This window comes from Squalius cephalus, assembly GCF_949319135.1.
Source record: "Squalius cephalus genome assembly, chromosome: 19".
In the NCBI taxonomy this organism is placed as follows: domain Eukaryota; kingdom Metazoa; phylum Chordata; class Actinopteri; order Cypriniformes; family Leuciscidae; genus Squalius; species Squalius cephalus.
Window position 1 is genome coordinate 23070999 of NC_137140.1, and position 23790 is coordinate 23094788.

Sequence of the window (23790 nt, forward strand, 5' to 3'; positions counted from 1 at the left end):
ACCAGGCTTTTACTGAGGGGTCATCTGTGGAGAGTTGGAGAAAGAGGGAGAACTTCTGTTGATCTTGTAGCCATTCATTCGCTCTTGTCTTTTTCGGGTTCATTCATTCTGCTTCCTCATATTGTCCTCCTCCTGCTATCCCTCTGCTTCCTTCATTTTCTCTCTACTGGGTTTCCTTCCCTTCCATCTTGTTGTCCGAACTATCCTTGTTAATTTCATAGATATTTATGCTCCTGAGATTATGCCCAGTCCATTACAAACCAGCTCCAAATGCTTAAAATACATTTCACTAGGAGTGTTGCTTTAGCCACAGATAATGAGCTTTAAAGGCCTGCAGTTTCCTTAATGTCTTTCCACTGCATTACAGCTTACATTACAGTTATCGATTGCACTCAGTATTTTACAGGTTTTTGCCCAGCAGCTCTTTCCATTGTGTCTTCTTAAATGTTGGTGTTAGCTATACAGTTCTTCCTTGACATTGACATCATCTACCCTCACTTCTTCCTGGCCATTTGCGCAAATAGGCCAGGCTGAGGCTAAAACACCAACTGCTCCTCCTACTTGGCATACCGTTGCCAAAAAACCCATATCATCCTTTTGCCAAGCCAAAGCGCATCAGAGCTGGGTGTTGATTGAGTTCTTTCCCATCAGCGTATTTATGCTTCTAGACTAAGGTGGCAACATGTCGACTTGCACAGACTGAAACCTTCTCACGTCAATCTGTTTGTTGCACATCGGTTCACAGTGTTTTTCATCAGTTCTCAAATCTCGGGATTTGAGGGGGAAGGGGGAATTGTGGGTAAGCAGGGATCAGTCCATCCAGCAGCACTAATTAATTTCATGAAAGGACTCGATGAGAGACCGGTGAAATGTCTTTATATGTTTGTTGTGTCTGTCCTCATTCGTTCATCTTGTGTAGTTTGGCTTGTGTGTGAGTGTGCTTTACAGTTTTGTGTGTCGCCGGCGGTTGTCTAGCTTTCACATGCTGCGTTGAGCTCTCGCCTGGGGCACATTGAGCATGCTTACAGTGAAAGGGAACAATACAGGTGACATATGAGATACTCTGGCAAATATGCCTGATCTGCACCGCTATCTACATGACCCAGTTACACACACACTTATACTCTCAGGTCCACAGCTAAATACAGCACATATGTGAATTTCTATCTTCTCTTTGTAGCTAGTGCTAATGGGTTTTAAACTTCTGACTTGTTGATCTTTAGTGTGGATTCAGGGGGAAGTTAATGTAGTACAAAAATTAGTGATGGAAAATGGGATCAATTCCAATGTGATGGATTTCACATTGATCTTAGAGCTTTGAGGCCATTTCTCTTGGTTCCAGTGTTGGCATAGTTTTACGTTTTTACTTTTTGGGCATAATTTAAGGTCCTTCACGGGGTCAGCACAATTCAAAAGTTTGGGGTCAAGATTGTTTTTTAGAAATTAATACTTTTATTCAGCAAGGACACATTAAATTGGTCAAATGTGACAGTAAAGACATTTATAATGTTACAAAAGTTGTCTATTTTGAATAAATGCTGTTCTTTTGAACTTCCTATTCATCAAAGTTTCCACAAAAATATTAAACAGCAAGATACTAACAAAATGTTTCATGAGCACCAAATCAGCATATTAGAATGATTTCTGTATGATCATGTGACACTGAAGACTGGAGTAATTCAGCTTTTTTCCATCACAGGAATAAATTATATTTTAATATATATTAAAATAGGAAACTTTAAAAACAAATTGTAATAGGCTTTTGAACTGTAGTGTATATATTTCAAAATGAATTTCTAATTATCTTTTAGGCACTATAGGAGCATATTATGCTTGTTAATGTTACAAATTGAAGCTGCATTCCGTAACTTTTTTGGGTTAAAAATGATCCAAAATAAATTTTTGAGCAAGTACATAACCAGCAAGTGGCAAGTGGCAAGTGACGTCATTACGTCACATCTGTACACATAAAGAAGGTGTCTTGGCTAGTAGGCTATATTGCATGTGAGGATGATGGAGGTGGAGATTTATAGCCTTTTCTCACAGCACTTGAAATAATTAAACTTATCAATTTGATGGCGGATCCAGAAAGGTTCAAACGACAATCGCCAGTGACAACTGGAGATTCACCCATTGTAAAATGCAAAAGATTTCATTCGGACTTCGGAGTGGCTACAGAAAAAAGAGACTGCAACCGGGCCCATGCGCAAACAAGGATAATATTAAGGGCATTAAATGTAGTCACACTATGCTGAAGTTGTTAATATTAACAATTTGAGAACAAAATATAATTTGCACGGTTTGACGTGATAGGATAAGCGATCGTTAGATTTAATAAGCGTGATTTACTGCAATGTTTTTTTTTCCCTTAGTCGGTCAGAAAAAAAGTGAATGTTACTTACTTGTTCAGATGACATTTTCCGGTGAAAATTCTTATGTTGGTCATACTTCCAAAAAGTAGAATCTGTGATTCCGAATGACAGTATTCACACCGGCGCGGTGACTGACAGACGCACATTCTCCTCAAAACATTGGATTCATCCGCGCTGTGCCGTGCCGAGGCACAACCCACGTAAAGTTGATAATTCCGCGAATAACTGCAATTGCAGATTTCGAACAGAGATGGCGACAAAGAGGAAAAACTTCGGACTGCAGCTTTAAATGTATTAGTATACATTTCTGCTGAAAAAATTAAAGAACTAAAGAAGTGCTCATATGGCCCACAGAGAGGCCAAAGTATCCCATCATCACCATCATCATATCTGCAGTCATCTTCACTGCAGGAGCCCGCAACAGACTTGAATCCTCTCAGCACCCTGTTCACACTCTGCATGTGCACAACACACACACACACACACACACACACACACACACACACACACACACACACACACACACACACACACACACACACATACCAGTGTACCACAACCATCAGCATGTGTGTGCATGCTCGCTTTATGCCTGAGATTAAATCAAAGTAATTCACACCTCATGATGTTTGAGACACAAAGGCTTGTAGTCTGTTCCTGTGCTCGCAGTTACATGAACGTTTTATCTCCAGATGGCTGTTTTCATTTTGTCTGGTCTCTTTTTGCGCTATTTACTAAATTAAAGCCGGGAAGCCCTCTTAGGACCCAGTGTTTATTCAAAGTGAATTCCAATCAGACCTTCAAAGGTTCTCATTATTAGTCTGTATCATGAATAATGCACAATTAGCCCTGGTGTGGTGTCTTATTAGTAATTCATGGAGCTCTGAAGGTTTCACTCAGAGCCGGTGTGTTCACGGAGCTGAATGTACTCGTATGGCCACATTTGTGTGTGATTTCGAGTGTGAATGGGAGCCGTGCGTTCCGCTCAGCCGTCATGCTGAGGCTCTGCTGTTGACAGATGGACGTAGGAGGACTGTTGCTGAGCTCAAACTGTCTTAAAGAGAGGGTAAGAAAAGGATGGGGAGAGTATAAAGGAGGAGAGGGCGAAATTGAGGAGGAGTGGAAAGAAAGTGTTCCTCTGTTTAATCCTAGCAGAGAGATTCATTTAGAAATCAGTGACACATGTGTTTAAAACTTCTTAGACCTAGTTTTGATTTCCCAAGTGCACAGTTAGGAGAAGTGTTTTCAGTCGCACACGGTATTTCTGTCTCTCTCTCCCGCATCCCTACAGTGGGCTCTCCTATAGTCAAATCAACAGTCCTAATAGGACTAACAGCTTAATGTGATATACTTGACCACATCCTCATCCTTTCATATTTAGTTTTTAAAGAAACAGGCTGTTTTCTTTTTGTATAGTCAGGAATGGATTGACGCATTACTTTTTATATTTAGTCCTGAGACACGGATCCATAAATCGCAACCTCCTCCGTGTATACTGAATGTACAAGATAGAAATGCAGCATAAGCTGTCTTCCCAGTGCATCATACAAACTAATTCAAACTTCATGTTTATATTGAAGGGTTAGTTTACCAATAAGGGTTAGTTTACTCACCCTCATGTTGTTCCAAACCTGACTTTGTGAAACATAAAATAATATATTTTAAAAATGTCTTCTTTTTTTTTTTTTTTTTTTTTTTGCCCATGAAGTGAAATTTTATGATTTTTCTAGTGATTTTCTTCCCCTGGCTGTCATATATGGATTTGGAACAACCTGAGGGTGAGTAAAGGCCCGTTCACACCAATGATGAGAACTATAACAATACATTTTTAATAATCATTCTAATTCTATGAGAACAGTCCACACCACAACTATAACGATATCAACACAGAGGAACAATATCATTGCAGTCATTTCAGAATGATTTTTTTTCCAACTGATCAATGATAAAAAAAATTGACAGCCAATCAGAATCCATCTTTCTTAAAAGACCTTAAGCATTTAAATCTGCAGATGATTTAAAGGGATAGTTCACCCAAAAATGAAAATTCTGTCATTAATTACCCTCATGTCGTTCATCTTTGGAACACAAATGAAGATCTTTTTGATGAAATCTGAGAGCTTTCTGTCCCTCCATAGACAGCTACACAACTACCACTTTGACGCTTAAAGTTCATAAAAAGATCGTAAAACTAACCCATAACAATTGAGCATTTTAGTCTCAATTTTCTGAATAGACTTGATCGCTTTGAACAGATTGAATTTAGGCTTTTACACACATATAAACATTCATCAACTCACACATCAGCTGTGGTAAACAGGAGCTCAAGCGCATGTTCGCATGACGTGCGAAAACCAATGAGGTTCATTCTCATGTTACGCAGCACGTTTGAGCTTCTGCGAGAGGTTTGTTCTCACGCATCAAGCAGATAAGGTTTGATTGAGCTTCTGTTTATGTTCACTGATCAATGTTAAAATGTGAATAAAAGCCTAAATTCAATCTTTTCATCATATAAAGCAATCGAGTGTCTTCAGAAAATTTTGTCTAAACCTCTCAATTCCTATAGATTAATTTACGATCTCTTTATGAACTTTTTGAAGCATCAAAGTTTCAGTTGCGTAGCTGTCAACGGAGGGACAGAAAGCTCTCAGATTTCATCAAAAATATCTTCATTTGTGTTCCAAAGATGAACAAAAGTCTTATGGGTTTGGAACGACATGAGGGTGAGCAATTACTGACAGAATAAGTGCATGCTTATAATAAACAGGACATTATCTTCTGTTGATGCTAATGTAGTTGTCGTTATAGTTCTCTTTATATTCATTGTTCTTGGTGTGGACTGGCCTTAAATTAATTAATTTTTATTTATTTTTTAAATCTGAAACCTGTTGTTTCAAAAACCTCAGTTTGTTTTTTGACCACTGAGCAGTGCTAAGCATTTTTCCATGGAGACGTGCATTTGGGAGAGCGTGAGCGGCATGTGTTCTCTGTGGCTTGTGGGTATCTGTTTGCACAGCGGTGATTAGAACTGAGAGAGGGCGTGTTAAGGCCAATGAGGGGTGCAAATTCAGGCACTGGAGGACAGTAACCAGAGCAAGAGTTTGTTTTCTTTGTGTTGTACTTGATATCCTTTCCGCATACACGCCACACTGGCATATGCGCATTGTGTGAAGCAACTGGTCCCGAAGTGATGTATGAAGTCAGTTCTCCTCAAGTTCTCACAGGTGTCCTAACAGACTAACCACAGGTGTAGGTCATCACATTAACTATTGAAGATGTTCCACTAACATCCCAGATACTTTCCAGAAACTGCACAAATACTTCTTGTTGCAACTTTGAACAATATAGTTGTATGTGTTATTTAGTAATTTTGTGCTTTACAAACATGGAAAGGTATACTTGTGAGTACAACCTTGTCTCTGATAATTATCCTTACATTGCATACGGGATCAATTAAACTAGACACAAATGAGACAATTGTTCACATTCAGTAAGACAACTGATCTTTGTAATTGTTGTGGATAGTATTTCTCAAATAATTTGGTCTTTTGAATGAATTTGAGAAGTTCATTTTGAAATTTGTTGGATTTGATATCTTGGCAGATCTGGGTCTTTTAGAAAATCTGTGAGGCTGGAGACTCTTCTCTGTTTGTTCTCTATGTCCTTTAATGTCTGTCTAGGAGAAACAGTTGAGATATTAAAGTGATCTCATATGTGATATCTCTTTTCTAAGGGGAGGGACAGTGAGACAGTGAGCCTCTTGAGCTGTGGGTGTGGACGAGGTTGAGCCAGAGGGTGTTGCATAAGAGGAGCTGATTATGTCCCACAGCTTATCTCTGGGTTTATCCTCCCTTTCTCCCCATTCTCTCTCTCTCTTTGAATTTTTCTCTTTTATTTCCCAGTTACGTTCTCATGACATCCATATGATGCCTTTAGTTTGACCCCCAGTAGCATCCACTGTTTTAATTGGTTTTGTGCATGCTACAGTGACTTGTGTGAAAGTTTGAGACGGTGTACTTAAAGGGATAGTTCACTTTGAAATTAAATTTTTGTATGTTTTAGCTTACCTCAAGGGCATCCAAGATGTTGGTGTCTTTGTTTCCGCAGTAGTTTCAATTTTGATATTTTTAGGTAAAACCGTTCTTGTCTGTCAGTCATATAATGCAGGCCTATGGTCACCACCTCAAAGAGCATGCACAGTGAAGTCCAAATTAAACAATTCCCCATCGTAAGTACACATTGATGGCCTAAGACACGAAACGAGCGGTTTGTGTGAGAAAACGAACAGTATTTATATCGTTTTTACCTCTTGTACACTTTCCGGCGCTTGCGCAGACTAAACCAGAACGCGCGCACAAGTCACACACCAGGAAGCGCGCACGCCCTCAGATCACTTGGACGTGGTTGTGTAGAGGAAAAAACTATGTAAATACTGTTCGTTTTCTCACACAAACTGCTCGTTTCGTGTCTTAGTCCATCAATGTGTACACGATGGGGAATTGTTTAATTTGGACTTCTCTGTGCATGCTCTTTGAGATAGTGACCATAGACCTGCATTATATGACTGACCGACAAGAACGGTTTAACCTAAAAATATCAAAATTGAAACTACTGCGGAAACAAAGACACCTACATATTGAATGCCCTTGAGGTAAGCTAAAACATACCAAAATTTTATTTCAAAGTGAACTATCCCTTTAAATATGAGGCAGTGAACTACACATCCCATGAAGCATTGCAAATGATACACCAATCAGAAACAACAGTGCAAAAGAATAAAACTATTGACCTATAGTGAGCTTAGTATGTAATTTATAATTATTAAAACACTATTTTTGTAATGATAAATGAAGATTACGCAAAATAGGAATGTTTATGCAAATATATTAGTAGTTATAAAAGCAAATTTTGGAATTTTTTAGAATAGATAAATAAGAATAATTTTTCAAAAGCAAAGTTGTGTGTATTCTATGCGTTCTGTGTAGGTGTGAACAGTCAGTTACAGTGGTACGTATGAGATCTGTGTATGAAAAAGGGGGAGCAAAAAGGACCGAAAGAGAGAGAAAGCCTCAGAGATGCCACAGAAAGAGGAAGAAAGAAAGTAAAGGCAGTAAGGAACAGTCTGTCTTTGCAAGTAATGTGATCTAACTCTCTGTAGCAGTGCTGCTGTGCATTATTCAAAAGGGACAAATCAGTATTGATTGACAGACTGTTGTACATCTGTGTGTGTGTGTGTGTGTGTGTGTGTGTGTGTGTGTGTGTTTTTTCTTCACTTGTTCATTGTATAAAAGCTATATTTCTTAAATGTTATCAGTATAATATACATGGTTGGCATGTACGCATTTGACAACCTTCTAACACAAATTCAACAGACAGATTAACTACATCAGTTTGTCCAGTCTCAGTAAGCAAGAGGTTTTAAAGTAATGCACTAATGCACTGGGTGAGGAAGTCTGAGACCACGTTTAAAATTCATCTCATTTAAACCTAGAAATGAAAGTTTTTATTATTATTATTATTATTATTATTTTGAAAAATGTAAAACAAAGAAACGTTATGACTTAAAATTATTTAGAAAAATGTAAGATTCTGTTGTATTTCTGGGTCACTTATTAAATAATAAATGGAACTTTTATTTGTTGTAATGCTGGAAAAATAATTGTTGGTGATATAATTGTATCACATATTTTATAACTGCAGTTTCACTAGTGATCTCAGACTTTTGGGCCCCATTATATTTTTACAATTCAGATGTCATTAAAATGCAGTTAATGCAACTTTTTAGACCTAATTTGCCCCAGTTTTACTGGGAAAGATATTTAATAGCAGCATCTTTTGAGCCATATAAGAGAGACTGGTATCATGCCACAGGCTCTGTTTCTTTCACATGAGTTCTTCTCTTGTCATATTTGGCCTTGTCTCAAATGATGTACGTGACACAGACTTTGCTTGCCTGCATTTGCACATGCAAGTAAAGACAACAAAATTGTTTTTCATTTGTCATTTTAGGATTCAGTTGATGCTTATAAGCAACCCTGTATCTCTGCAGATAGAGCCAAAAATTATTTCCTTAATATATATATATATATATATATATATATATATATATATATATATATATATATATATATATATATATATCTTTTTGTTCCTTATGCCAATGACATATTGGTTTTATGCATAAATATCATAAAATTTTATTAGAATTACAGTGTGGTAAAAAAAAAAAAAAAAACTCATTAAAGGGGTCATCGGATGCCCATTTTCAACAAGTTGGTATGATTTAGGGTCGTCATGTACAGTTTGTAACATACTTTGGTTAAAATTCCTCAATGGTTGTGTAAAACAACACCCTTTTTACCTCCTCAAAAATAGCTCTGTTCACAGCGACCCGTTTCGGTGCATGTCTCTTTAAATGATAATGAGCAACTGCTCACCCCACCCCTCTCCTCCGTGGGCCGGTGTGTAGACACAAGTAAAGTGCTGACTTTATACAAATGGCTGAGGGCGGAATATGCTAATACGGGACAGTCCGTCAGTGGTTGTGGGCGGGGCATGAGCAATATGACATCATACTGCTCAGAAAATCCCAACTGCTTGATTATTGAGAGTGTTGAAAAAAAAGGAGTGAATGGATTTTTTTCATTGTATGGTGGTTGTGTCCACACACTGCAAAGACGCATTTATATGCAAACACCATATAAAAGTGAATTTTGCATTCGATGACCCCTTGAAGTAAATCTTATCTTATCTTATCATTTTAAATCTTTAAAGATTTTAGCTTAAAATCTTATTAAAAATTTTTACTGGAGAATAAGACTAAAAATATTGATTTAAAGTTGTTGTTTTAAGCATAAATCTAACATAATTAGTAACTTTTATACTTAAATCAAGAAAAACTATTTGCAAATGGAACAAGAAAAATAAAGTTTAGGGAAAAAGACAAAAAAGACAAAAATCCTTTTAAAGAAAATGTGCGCCTTGATGACTTTAACTAGACTGCCGTCTGCAGGCTTTCCTGACAGCAGCTTTGGAAAGAGCTTTCATACACACATACATGACCAGCAAAGCTGCCTTGCCAACATTGTTTAGCAAAGCATGATACTGGTTTCCTGGAGAGTGTCATCGGGGAGACTAGAACACACCGCTCTATCCTTGCACGTTCACACTCACACACATGCAGTGGCCTTTCCTTCCTCTGCTAAATTTAGTGGCCGTTGCACATCAGAGACAAACACACTCAAGGAGGCTGCTGTTGTGTTGAATGGAATCTCGTGACATCACAGGAAGGGGGGGGTGGGGGGACTGAATAACAGACATGTCATCACCCTGTTAGCATTTCAGATGACATCACCAGTGGTTCTGCAGTCGTAACTTTCATCTTACAGTGATTTAAAGGGATAGTTCACTCAAAAATGAAAATTCTGATGTCATTTACTTACCCCCATGTCATCCCAAACCCATAAACCTTTGGTTAATCTTCCAAACACAAATTTAGATATTTTTAATGAAGTCTGAGAGTTTCTGTCCCTCCATTGAAAGTCCAGGTCACAAAAACCTAAGATATATAAAGGTGTCGTAAAACGAATCAATATGAATCGAGTGATTTAATCCAAGTCTTGTGAAGAGATACAATCGCTTTATATGATGAACAGACTTAAAGGGATAGTTCACCCAAAAATGACAATTAGCCCATGATTTACTCACCCTCTAGTCCTATCCCTATCCTAGGTGAATATGACATTCTTCTTTCAGACAAATACAAATAGAGTTATATTGAAAAATGTCCTGGCTCTTCCAAACGTTTCCAAGGGTGGGCTAATTTTCATTTGTGGGTGAACTGTCCCTTTAATTTATGTTTTTATTTACATATGGACACACAAGCTTCCATGTTTGCCAAATGTGATGTGCTCTATGTATGTGTGTCAATCACTGTTAAGATGTAAATAAAAGCCTAAATTAAATCTGTTCATCATATAAAGTGATTTTAGCTCTTCACAAAATGACTTTTTCGAAGATTAACCAAAGTCTTGATAATGACTGGATTTTTATTTTTGGTTGAACTATCCCTTAAAAGCTATTGATTATAATTTCATCAGATGACTGCAGGTAGATGGCCTGATGTGTTCGAGAGGGCAGTTTTGAGAGTGCGACACGACACGCTCGGTTTTCGAAAGTGCAGCAAATTTTGATGATTTCATCAGGAATTAAAGGGATAAATCAGGTTTTTCCCCTTAGCTTAGAGAGCAGGTAGCCTGGAAATCCAGACCCAAATCTGAAAGATTAAGGGTCTGGCATCGACTAATGAAAATCGCCCAGCTCGAGGGGCGGCACCAAGCATGCATTTGAAAATCTCACTGCACGCAATTGGATAACACTACGACCAATCACAACAATAAGCCCTATACGCTTAGCTACCAGCGGAGCTAACTGGTAGATTAGACTCTTGCAAAACAGCAAAAACATCCTTCTTGCAAAGGAACGATTCGAGCGCCGTCTTCTGTTCCTCTAAACTAAAGCCAAGTCTAACTCGTTCATTATAGCGGCCAAAGCCGTTTCAAACAACTGGTGTTCATCCATAGCCATCTTGCAGTGTTTGCTAATGACTTTGACGTCGCAGTGCTGTCGTCATCTGTTTAGCTCGCCTATATCAGATAACCCAATGTGATTGGTGCAGCTCGGATACAAGGGCATATTTAATGAGCATCATTACTCGACACCAGAGTAACTCGCTGAGCAAATTCAATTTGTGCTCTCGCGAGAACTCTGGATTTCCAGAGAGCAGGTTAAACTCAGGGCAAAACGACAGAACCGCAACCTCCACGGCACAAACTGTGACTGAAATCTGGGCAAACGAAATCTGTTCTGCTGCAGAGCTTCATGTCCTAATTCCTGTATTCAGGAAGAGGACCGGTAGTGCTTATCTGGCACCGGGTCTGCAGTGTCCCTGACGATCTAGATCACTGTGAAGAGAAAAATAAAACAGGCCTCCTATTTTGAGACACTCTATGAATGCAGCTCGATATCTCTCTCTCTCCGACACCTCCATCCACCTCCACATATGCACCGCAGGGCCCGTATTTTCGCTCTCTCTCTCTCTCTCCCTCTCTCTCTCTCTGCATAATAAGCTTAAGCAGTGGTTTCCTGACATTGTGGATCTGGTGCCTCTCCCAGCTCCTCTCCCCCACGCGGAGTTGATGGAGAGTGGGCGTCGAATCTCGGCTAGGCGTCGAGCCCATGTGGGGTCTGCGTGGGTCGCTCGGGGATGTGCTGCACTGGCAGGAAATTGTTTGAAAAGGAATTATAAAACCGAAGCAGTTTCCCTGCCAACTCTCTGCCACCCTCCATCCTTAGAGACAACAAAAAGAGGCAGAGAGCAGGAAGTTAGTGAGCGCGTGTGCGAGGGGCCCATCCCTGTAGAGAGAGATTCACAGAGGGAATCTATTACTGGGATCGTGAACTTTGGCATCAGCTGATAAAAGTAAAGGTGATGTTGAATTGAGATGTTTACGGAGTGTGTTCACAAAGTCAGTGGATAATGTGCTTCTGGATGAATTTGTCTTCCTTTCGTGCTGAGATGCTGTCCTCTGATTGGTTTCTTTTGTGTTTTCTCTCTACAGATCGACTTGGAGCCTGAGGGGAAAGTGTACGTCATCATTGATCTGTCGGGATCCTCCAGTGAAGGTGAGACTCTTGAGTCCACAGCAGATTAACACAAGAAGCTGACAGAAGTGTATGTGTGACGTCAGGCACGCAAGGAAATTGCTTACAAAATGTTAACATTCAAAAGTTTGGGGTCGTTCAACGGAAATTAATCCTTTTATTCCACAAGAACACATTAAATTGATCAAAACTGACATTTATAATGTTAATAAAAATGTATCACAGTTTCTACAAAATTATTAAGTGCAACTGTTTTTAAATTCATAATAATAAGACATTTTTCTTGATAAAATAAAATGTATTCAGTGCCATATCAGAATTATATCAGCATATCAGAATGATTTCTAAAGGAACATGTGACACTGGAGTAATGATGCTGAAAATTCAGCTTTGCCATCACAGGAATAAATTACTTATTAAAATATATTAAAATAGAAATTAGTTTAATTCAATTCAACTGAATTTATTTTAAATTGCATTTAATATTTCACAATATTACTAAATAAATGCAGCCTTGGTGAGCATAAAAGACTTAAAAGAAATCTGAAGTTAATATATAAAATGCTTGAATATTTAGTTTAATTTTATGTTAAACAGACTAATGTTAAGTAAAACGGACTAAAATGAATTAATATGACAAGTATTTACTCAATTTAAAAGGAAATCGGCATACAAAGACAAAAACATGAACATGAACAAATGAACATTTCTTTTGTGCTATCATTGACAACTGAATAGTAATGATCTGAGAACTGGTTTGTCTGTCCTGATGGTGGGTGTTTGATAGATTCATGAAATCCTCTTGGTTTTGTTATACATCATTAATGCATCAAGAGAAAGGCCTGTGCCAAGATACTTATGAGAGGAAGTGTGTGTGTGGAAAGAAGCAGTGTCCATTAGGGAAATCCCACTCTTTAACTCGTGTGTGTGTGTGTGTGTGTGTGTGTGTGTGTGTGTGTGTGTGTGTGTGTGTGTGTGTGTGTGTGTGTGTGTGTGTGTGTGTGTGTGTGTGTGTGTGTGTGTGTGTGTGTGTGTGTGTGTGTGTGTGTGTGTGTGTGTGCGCGCGTGTGTGTGTGTGTGTGTGCGTGTGCGGGGGCTGAAGCTGTTCTTTCCTGGGTGTGTATCGAGCATATGTTCTGAGAGCCCACTCACAGACCTGAGGCTGGTGCTGGGAGATGCCTTTCTCCAGTTGAGGTTAACTAATGATGCAGACTTGCTGGACTGTGATTCAGAAATAGATTTGATTCCCCCACTCTGGTTATAACTGACTGGATACATTAATTGAGATGATCATGACAGATAATCTTCATTGAATAACAATTCAATCAAAATTCTGACAAAGGAGTGTTCCTGTGTTTTAAAGGAGATAGTTCACTCAAAAATGAAAATTCTGTTATCATTTACTCACACCATTCCAAAACCATATGACTTTTGGTAACACTTTACAATAAGGTTTCATAAGTTAACATAATGTATTAACTAACAATTAATACAATATTTGATACAGTATTTATTCATCTTTGTTAATGTTAGTTAATAAAAAATACAGTTGTTCAATGCTTGTTTATGTTAGTTCACTGTGCATTAGCTAATGGTAACAAATACAACTTTTGATTTTAATAATGTATTAGTAAATGTTAGATTAATAAATGTTAATTTAGATTAATAAATGCTTTAGAAGGATTGAACTTATGTTAACTAATGAAACCTTATTGTGAAGTGTTACTGACTTTTTTTTTTATCCTATTTAGCGACTGCAAATCACATTTTAGCGTGTATATTTCAACTTGGCAGATCAGTCCATGTTGCACAAGGTTTGACGTCAAGGATACCAAAAGCAAATGAGATGCATACATTTCAGGAAATCAGGATTTTGAAGTCAAGTCATGCTATGTGAATTTGATAATGGTATCATAATTTGTGCTGTTTTCTTAGCTCTTTTGTTTAATTTATGGTCAAGACTACAGTCACCATTTTTTCCCATTCATATGTATAAGAGTGAACCGTCTCTGCCTTTTACAGTCTGTTTTTAACACAATTAAAGCATGAATCATTCTTTTCATTTGACAGATTATTGGTGTTTCGACACACTAGGCTTCATCAATGAGCTGTGATAATAGACCTGCAAATGTGTACGTTTACGCACAAATGTAAGGAGCAACAAACAACAACAGAGCGCCCACACAAAGGCATATCCACATTCCACACACAGTCTCAACAGACAATAAAATGCACACATTCAAGCTCTGTGTCTAAATAATAGTTGTGTTGTCTGGATGTTGCGTTAATCACAGGCCTCTTTTCAAAGGTGTCAGTAAACTGAGGATGAGCTTGGCTGGAGATCACTTAATTCTAGCGTCTCCGTGCAAACAGTCAGTTAGTGCTAATGTGTGACTTTGCTCTGGGCATAAATGAGAACTCAGCATCCCTCCAGTTTATATCCAGTGGTCTGAGCAAAGCCTTGTTCTGTATTATTGTACATACATCTATTGATCTCTAGTTGATCTTTCATATTGATCCAAAGCACTGCTTGTTCTAACCCGCCTGGGTGGGGTGAGTTGACATGCATGAGAATCCCAACAACAAAAAGAAAGATCAGGTCAGTCCAGTATATTAGTAGAAACTGACAAAATATCAATAGATGTGCACACTCTAAAGAACTCCCAGAATGTATCAAAAAGCACTTTCAAAAAAGAAAAAAAAAACTTTTAAAAAGCTCCCTATTAGATCATGAGTTGTAATAATTGTAACAACCAATAGTAATAATAATTTTTTACATTTATATAGTGCTTTTCTCGTCACTCAAAGCACTTTACATCTCCACCTGGATGATGCAACGGCAGCCATAGTGTGCCAGAACGCCCACCACACACCGGGTTATTGGTGGAGAGGAGACAGAGTGATGAAGCCAGTTAGTATATATGGGGATGATTAGGAGGCCATGATGATGGACAGAGGCCAATGGGCAAATTTGGCCTGAATGCCGGGGTTACACCCCTACTCTTTTTCAAAAAGAAATCCTGGGATTTTTTGTGACCACAGAGAGTCAAGAACTTGGTTTAACGTCTCATTCGAAGGACGGCGCTTTTTGACAGTATAGTGTCCCCATGACTATAATGGGGTGTTAGGACCCACAAAGACAACAGGGTTAGCACCCCCTGCTGCAAGACAACCAAGAACCAGTTCTAATTAAGAAGCACGTTATTTTCATGTTCTCTTCTGGTAATGGTTCGGAAGTGCCTTGGAAGTTGGAACACGCAGCTTTGTATGATGCGTTGACGTAATTTCCACTGAAACAGGAAGCTAAGGCGGGATGTATTGGATGGCTCCTCCCCCTTTTCAAATAGCCAATAGCATTTAGTTTACCTCACAGACTGCAAGTCGTACTTGACGGCACCATGGAAGCGAATCCGAGCGCTGGTGATATGTTGGATTTAATAGTAGAGGTGTGAATAAAGTCTAGCCATTTCACTCCTAACTAATGTACAGTTGGAAAACGGATTAAAACTCAAGCGTTTGAGCAACCGGACACACATCTCCAACCCATATTGCTCCGTGATGTGTCAGCGGTCGCTTTGGCCAGGTGGTATTTATAGCATAGGGAGTGGGACGCTTTATATTCTAGAGAGCATTTGATTGGACAGAAGATGTGATGAGAAGCTGAAGTCTGCGGTGATGTCATAAAAATCTGTGATCCATTTTAGTGGAAGTGAGAGACTGTAAGTTTTGAATGCTTATATCTCCTAAATACGGAATTTTTCATTGTTTTGGAACAAACCATCTTATTCATAACCTCAGATTAACATTAAACAGATTAATACTAAAAGCTAAAAAACGTAAATTGTGAAAGACTCTTCTGAACGTTTCTTTTTAATGAATCACACATACTTGTGAATAAGTTGGAGCAGTTTCTCAATCATCAATCTCAATCTTTAATCTCTTTAAATTCTGATTGTCTGCCTTGTTTTCATCGTTCATCAGCTGGAAAATATTGTTCTGAAAGGGATTCAACTGTTATTGTTCCTCCCTATTCTCACAGAAGGTATATTGTATATTGTTCTTGAGGCTCTTGAGACCTAAATCGGTGTATTTTATGGCGTGTAAACTAAGATACAGTTTATGAGTTTTATCAGTGGTGTTATATAAGGATAAAGGAATGAAGTATGCCACCACATTTGGTTTCTTTGTTGATTTGAACAAAGAACAAACTTGAAATGATCCCAGCATTTGGCAACACAATTGCATTTCTGTTTTTCAAAAGTTTCTTCCTCAAATTCAAAAGAATAATTAATGGAATGGAATTTTAAAGAACCAGATTTTGGTTTGTACAAATCCCTCCTCATGACCTTTGATCTTTGCTGCTATGGAGAGCAGTTTTTGGTACTTAGAGGTGGGAGAGTGTTGTCTTGTATCCACAAACTGATCCAATCAATGAGTATTACACACAAACTCACACACAGGAAAGATACTCTTTAGATGTGAAGGGCAGTTGAGCTATTTTCAGTGGTACCTCAAGCTACGCAGACCAGAATAGCTCAGGCACTGCAGCGTCCTTGCTTTCTGCAAAATTACCCACGTTCCTACCTGCCTGACCCACGTCCCACTAGGGTGTGTTATGACCAATTCAGAACACGAATTTTCATTGCTGTTTACAGACTGCGCTGGTCACAGATGTTTCATTTGGATAAATGAAATATATTTCTGTCTGTTCCACTGCCTGAGTGCATTTATATACACATAAATCTTGAGATATTGAAAAGAAAATTGGAGCAATAAAGTATCCCGACTCCCACCTGCTTTGCGTAAGTTTGTCCCTTTTGCCGTTATCAGCTCACCCTTCTGATGTGAGGTGACAGACGCTGTGCTTCTATCTTTACCCTCCTCTATTTATAGTGATCCTCTCATCAGCCAAATGTATTCCTCCTTTCTCAGGATTCTGACTCATCCCACCGTTCAATACATTTAACCATATTAAAGGATAACCAACACAGGTTGATAAAAGGAATAAGTAGGAAGTGTGTCTGTGTGTGTATTTGGCCTGGTAAACTCTACATTATGGGGACAAAATGTCCCCACAAAGATGGCATTAGCAGAAATTCTTGTTTTTGTGGGGACATTGTCTGGTCCCCATTAAGGGAAAAAAGCTTATAAATCATACTAAGTGATGTTGTTTGAGGGGTAGGGTTAGTGTAAGTGTATAAAATATACAGTTTGTACAGTATCAAAATCATTATGTTTATGGAAAGTCCTCATAAAACATGAAAAGTGTGTGTGTGTGTGTGTTTGTTTACCCCTACGCAGTGGAAACGTTTTTGTCAGGTGCAGCATGTCAGTTGTTCAGGATTTACTGTCTGAAAATAGCAGGTGGGACTGAGCCATGGATTAACAGACAGACAGACAGACATACACACACCTTATAGGTGAGACAAAACAATGGCGCCATGTGAAAAAGTTTATATAAAACATATAAACTACTGTTCAAAATTTTGGTCTGTAAGATTTTTTTTAAAGGAATTCATTTTTAGATATAGGTTAAAGGTATTTTTTTGCAAAAATGCCTTAAATTGATCAAAAGTGACAGCAAGGCATTTATAATGTTACAAAAGATTTTTATTTTAAATGCTGTTCTTTCTGTTCAATCCTGAAAAAAATTATCACAATTTCCCACAAAAATATTAATCGTCTGATTTCAACATTGATAATGTTTCTTTAGCAGTGAATCAGCAAGACTGGAGTAATGATCAAATCTTTTCCATCAAAGGAATAAATTACATGTTAAAATATATAATAATTTTTACTATTAAAATAATGGTTTTCTATTTCACAATATTACTGTTTTTACTGTATTTTATGATCAAATAAATTCAGCCTTGGTGAGCATCTTTCAAAAACATAAAATATTTTACCCAGATCTGTTGTGTTAGATTATGGCAGTAGTAACCTAAATGTAAAAAAGGTGAAATGACCCAAATAAATCAATATACACCAATATGTATCCAATATTGAGTGGTACTGATAAATTAAAATATCTCAGATAACCATTATGCTGCTACTTAGGCTATATATTGTGTATCCCTAGCTTAAAAGGCTGAACACTTTATAAACATAAAAAACTATTCTATTTAGTTCGTCACATTTATTTGTATAGCGCTTTTCACAATACATTTAGTTTCAAAGCAGCTTTACACAAAATGCATGAATCCACATTACAATTTAGAGTAATCTGTTATCAGAAGTGTTCATGTATTTCAGAAATGTACATATACAAATCGTGCAGTTAACTAACAATGTAGTAATTTAAGGCAGAAACAATGAGCTCATTGAAGTAATTATTACAAGTTGTGAACATAGTGATTACAATACATAGAAAATGTAGCATTGGTGCATGGTGATTCAAAGTTTGCATCATCTAAAGTCCTCCAGAATTTGAGTCATCTCTTCACAGTGATGTGCATTCATAGCAATACGAAAAAGACCAAATATTGCCACAGCTGTCCTCTAACAAACCCTTTAACCCCCATTTCTGTCCGTCTTCTTCCTGATTGGCTGTCCCCATCCACTTCCTGTTCGTCCTACACTTGAACTTTCTCCCAGGGTTCATGTGTTCACCGCTCAGTGAGTGTCAGCATTTGGCTGCTTACCATGCAAATGTATGCAGGGCTGCTAGGAGAGGTGGTATTGGCTATTTTTATATTTTTCTTAATGAGTTTCCGTGTCTGAGGCTTCAGTGCACTAAATGCTCCCTTCCATGTTGTCTCCTTCTCTCGTCAACTTCCCCACTCCTCCCTTAAAATCCAAATCTGTCTATCTGCATGTTGAGGGGATCTTCTGCGGTCGCTGTGTGTGTTTGTTCAGCGGGGCGGCCCAGGCTCTGAGATGGTTTAGATTAAAGGGGTTGCCATGGAAACGAGCCTGTGCGCTCACACTTATAGATGGATAGAGTGGGTGAGAGGTCTGAGAGCAGGAGAGAAAGAAAGAGAGATGGAGTAAAGGGTGAAAGAGTGGACAAGGTCATAATCTGAGCAATGACACTGCCATTGTGAAGAGTTTTCGGATTAGTTAGCATAACCTCGCACAGATGTTTGTCATTCAAATCCAGCTCGGTATGTGCGGCATTATGAAAACTCGATATTATGTTCGATAATATCTGTTCTAGGTTTTGGGGCTCTGACTCACTGGTGATCTTAATGTATTTCCCTTCCTGCGATCAAGGACCCTCAATGGAATAATCTGCAATCATTTTGATAGAGAGTCATGTGACAGATGGCTAGTTAGATAACATCTCAGATTACTACGTCACTGCGGCTCAGTAATACTGTAGGACTGTGATATCACCTGCCAAGCTTACCAGATACAACACTCTTGTGACTCAAATACATGACTGAAGGAATCTTTCATACATCCATAGTGAAAGTACACCTTTCAAAAGTTTGGGGTCAGTTTCAATGTTGATAATATATAACATAACCATTATTATAACATTTTCAGGATTCCTAGATGGATAGAAAATTCAAAAGAACAGCATTTATTTGAAATGGAAATCTTTTGTAACATTATAAAAGTCGTTACTGTCACTTTTGATCAATTTAAGGCATCCTTACTCAATAAAAGTAGGCTATTAATCTTTTTTTTTTTTTTAAAGAGAAAAGAAAATTAAGGTCTGACTCCAAACTTTTGAACAGTAGTGTATTCTGTATTCCTTATTTAATTGGATGATGTGCTCTTTGTGTACGTTGCAGCCACTTACTGTGAAAATTACACACAACTTAAGTTCTAAGCATTTCTAAGCATATTTATTTTGCCGCCTATATTAAAAGGCTACTCTATTCACACAGCAGGAGAGTAGCTGCAAGTACACTTGCAGTGTGTTGAGCCTATTTTTGCTGTCCGTTGTGCGCTGAACTAATAATTGAAAATACACTCTTAACCTATTCATTAACACAATCTTTTACTACATATGCTTTTATGAAGCAACATAAAGTACTGGAGTGAACTGCTCACACTCAATACAGGTTAAGTGCACATTGACAAGCACAAAGAGCAGTTTCTCTTCAGTTAATCTGACTGAGTCCAGATGATTTTATAACAGATTATAGCTTTTGCAATTTGGGGTTTGAGTTCCATTCTGTGTTGATTAATTACTGTGCGTTTGGTTCACCATCTCATGTAAATTACATTTCGCAACAATCAATTTGTAATAACTCTGAATGACCAAGTTATCATGTATTTCTTTTAATAACTGCTATAAATCATACATGAAATGCATGTTACCTAATAGCCTAAATAGCTTGAGTCTTTAACACTCCTGTTGAAAAGACCAGCATCGCCAACATACAGTGTGTTGTGTTTTGTTCTGCAGCATGGGTTGCTGGTATGCTGTTGTAAAGCCTTCTGAACAGTATAACCACACTTTAAAACCGAATGAAATTAAACTGAAATGTGTTCGAATTCACTCAAATTTGACTGAAACCAAAAAATGTTAAATATCGCACATCACTCGAGCTTGCTGAATCACATACTAGCTTTAATATGCAATGTTTTGTACTATATATTTAAAGGTATTTTATATTTCTATATATATACATTGCTCGAATATTATACTGAAAGTTCATTATACTTAAAAGAAAAGAACGCATGAACGTAATATCTAATTTTATTCAACTAAACTGAGTGAGTTGCAACAGATGTCTAGTTCACAGCGTGTTTTGAATCAGACTGAATAAGGAGTATAATTGAATTAAAGGGCCCCTATTATGGATTTTTGAAAATGACCTTTCATGTAGTGTGTAACACATATCTAAGTGAAGTTGACTCCGAGTCATAAGCCGTTTCGTTGTGACGTCAAGGCGAAACATTAGCATATTGCCCGCCCACTTATTGCACATGCAGACACCAGGGAAAACTTGAACCTCAAACATGCAGCTGATTCCTGTGGATACTGGATAGCATCATGTTGAGAAGATGCTGTGTTTATAATGTGAAAGTAAAGCCAGTTTTTTTTCCCATTGCCCAAGGACGAGCATGAAGAATCTGTGGTTAAAATTAATCTTTACCACAATATCACAGCAGTATAATCCTAAACTTTTGCTTTGTTCCCTTTATTTTACTGACGACTGCTTCTCAAATCTCAGAGTTCAATGCAGGATTCGCAAACCACTTGCTCTTGAAAGATGGTGTTCAAAATACTTAGTTTTGAGTTTTACATTGTGTAGGTCTCCTCATTGTTCGTTTCTGTCTTTAGTTTACGGTGTAGGAAGCCTCAGGACACGTCACGCAAAGCTGACATTGTTATGTCAATGGGCGTTTTTGTTTGCGTGCTGTATGCGGTAAACCAATCACAACAGACTGAGCTGTTTGGCCAATCAAAGCAGAGTAGCTTGCAGAAAGGAGGGATTTAGAGAGATTGATTCATCTGACGAGTCATTTGAGAATCATTGAAAATTTGGTGATGTGCAAATGTATATTATGTGGAAATGAAACAGTTTTTTGACCTTTGATGCATGTAAACCTGTTGTAGGAGACTCCAAAACAACATAAGGAAACTTTAAAATAGCATAATAGGGGCACTTTAAGTGTTATTTTGTGTGTTTTTGCAATATATTAATATAGGGAGAGATGCGTTAGTGTTTAATGTTCCTTTTATGTTGGGATTTTATAGGGGTTTCTGTTATTTTGCAGTTTTGCATGGATTACCATTGTGGTAAAAGAGTAGAACCTGTTATTAGGTCAAGGATTGGCTGTAAAACTTTTAAAAGACTATTTATTCTTTATGTTGCTTAACTGTGTACATGCAAGTCTATAGTGATAGTATCTTTTATACAATAGCACATATAGTTAACTGCAAAAGATTTGAGTCAACATGATGTTGAAGCATTCAAATTGTATGAGTTAGCTTGGACAATATTTCAATTAAATTGCAGTGAGCATGTTTATGTAGTATAAAATCCAAAAAAAAAGAGTTAATTTTGCCAGACTGTTTTGCCAACTTATTACGGTTTACAGTGCAGCAAACTTTCCTTGGTCAGCCAGTTTCAACAGAAAGAAGGTTACGGTGGCCCACCAGTTGGACTACCACAAAACTAGCACTAACCAGTTTGTACCAGCATGCTCTTTTCTGGCGGTTGCTATCAATCTGCACTATTTGTCCAGCTCTAAACTCTTTAAACTTTACCTGGGATGATTAAATTGAAAGTTGTGTGGCTCATCTGCTACTCATTGATCAATCTGAAAGTATGGAACTGACTTTCATTGAGTTATAAGCAGATTTGGAATCTCTCTCTCTCTCTCTATCCCTCTCTTTTTCTGATTGATGCCATTTTAATTGGTCCCATGCTGTGCTCTGGCTGGATTGGAGAGTGCTTGTGGGTGGCGTGTCTGGGGCTGAAGTGGCATTGGCGTGGGTGGAGGCTGCCCCGAGCTCCTCTTGGCTGTCTGACCGTGGGCGAATACAACCGTTCGGCTCAAACTCTCATCAGCTCAGCCTTTCATAAGCCAATCAGGAGAATAGTGGTGAAATATACACAAATTAAAAAAGAGGAACACAGAGTTGTGGAAGGATGAATATAGTGTGGATGAAAAGGAGAGACCGTGGTTTAGTGGAGCGCACGTGCACATCGTCCCTGATCACCATGGACACAGTCACTAGGGAAAGTGTTCATGCATTGTCACCTGCTGCATGTCTTGAGACCTGAATGAGAGAGATAATGATTGTAAAGGTGCATGTCTACTGTACACCTTCATCACATCTCTTTTACATGTTCCTGATCTGAACTTCCTACAAAATGTCCCTATAAAGACGGCAATGGACGTTTTTTGGTACCCATGAGGAAAACAGCTTATAAATCATACTAAATGACATAAAATATAAAAATTTAGAAAGTTTTCTGTAATGGTAGGTTTAGGGTTAGGGGACAGAATATACAGTTTGTACAGTATAAAAATCATTATGTCTATGGAACTATATATACATAATGATGACGCCATATTATAGATCTGTCATCACATTTGAAAATTAACCGTGGTTCAAGTGTGTGCCAAACCGTGAGTGAAGAATATATCCCCAAATATATTTAATATATAATTATTACATGTTGCTAAGCTAACATGACATAAAATAGAAGTTCTACTAAAATAAAAATCTGTCGCTTTGTCCATTGTTTTTGGGTGAACCTTTTCACTGAGCTTGCCACTGTCTATTCTAGGTTTGCCTTCTCTGTGAAAGATGCATGTGATGCTGCCTTGGTCAAAATCTCTAAAGAAAGCATCATTTTGCTGCATAACTGCCTTCATGTTGGGCCTATGATGCCTTAAAATGTTGTCTAGTTAGTCAGCACGCTAGGTTTTAAAACAGAACTATTGATTTCCTCCCTGCCTCATGTTCATGGCAAATTAAATACGGTGATTAGATCTATAAAGTGAATACAAAGAGTATGAACTCCACTGTTATCATGTCTTCTCTTTCAGCATGTCTGTGTGTGGTATACTAAGGTGAACAGTGTTGTGCTGGGAGGTATAGGTGTGTTCTGGTTAAGCCCTGCTTTTTGAGCAGATGGATAATGTATTATGTAAGCACATCTATCCCACTAATGGCCCTTTTAGCTGCCACGCTGTTCTCCTGAGCAGCTGCCCGCTCCAGAAGACAGGACGCTCTCTGATATCAGACAAAACAAGCACACAACTTGCCTCAGGAGCACCCTGACATGAGACAGAACTCGGATACACACAGACGTTCACGCACACTCTTACCGATTTGTCC

At 38.1% G+C, this 23790-nt stretch overlaps 2 protein-coding genes across 3 annotated transcripts in view; one reads left to right on the forward strand and one right to left on the reverse strand.

Moving 5' to 3' along the window:
* The window catches only part of LOC307146748 (oxoeicosanoid receptor 1-like), a 424896-nt gene that overhangs the window by 189505 nt on the left and 211601 nt on the right, over nucleotides 1-23790 (reverse strand). The gene's annotated exons all lie outside the window — the stretch shown is intronic.
* Nucleotides 1-23790, forward strand: part of prkcea (protein kinase C, epsilon a) — a 69129-nt gene that overhangs the window by 4584 nt on the left and 40755 nt on the right. For both annotated transcript variants that reach the window (XM_079850979.1, XM_079850978.1), the window contains exon 2: nucleotides 11993-12056. In XM_079850979.1, the coding sequence (XP_079707105.1) occupies nucleotides 11993-12056 (64 nt within the window). The remainder of the gene's footprint in view (nucleotides 1-11992; nucleotides 12057-23790) is intronic.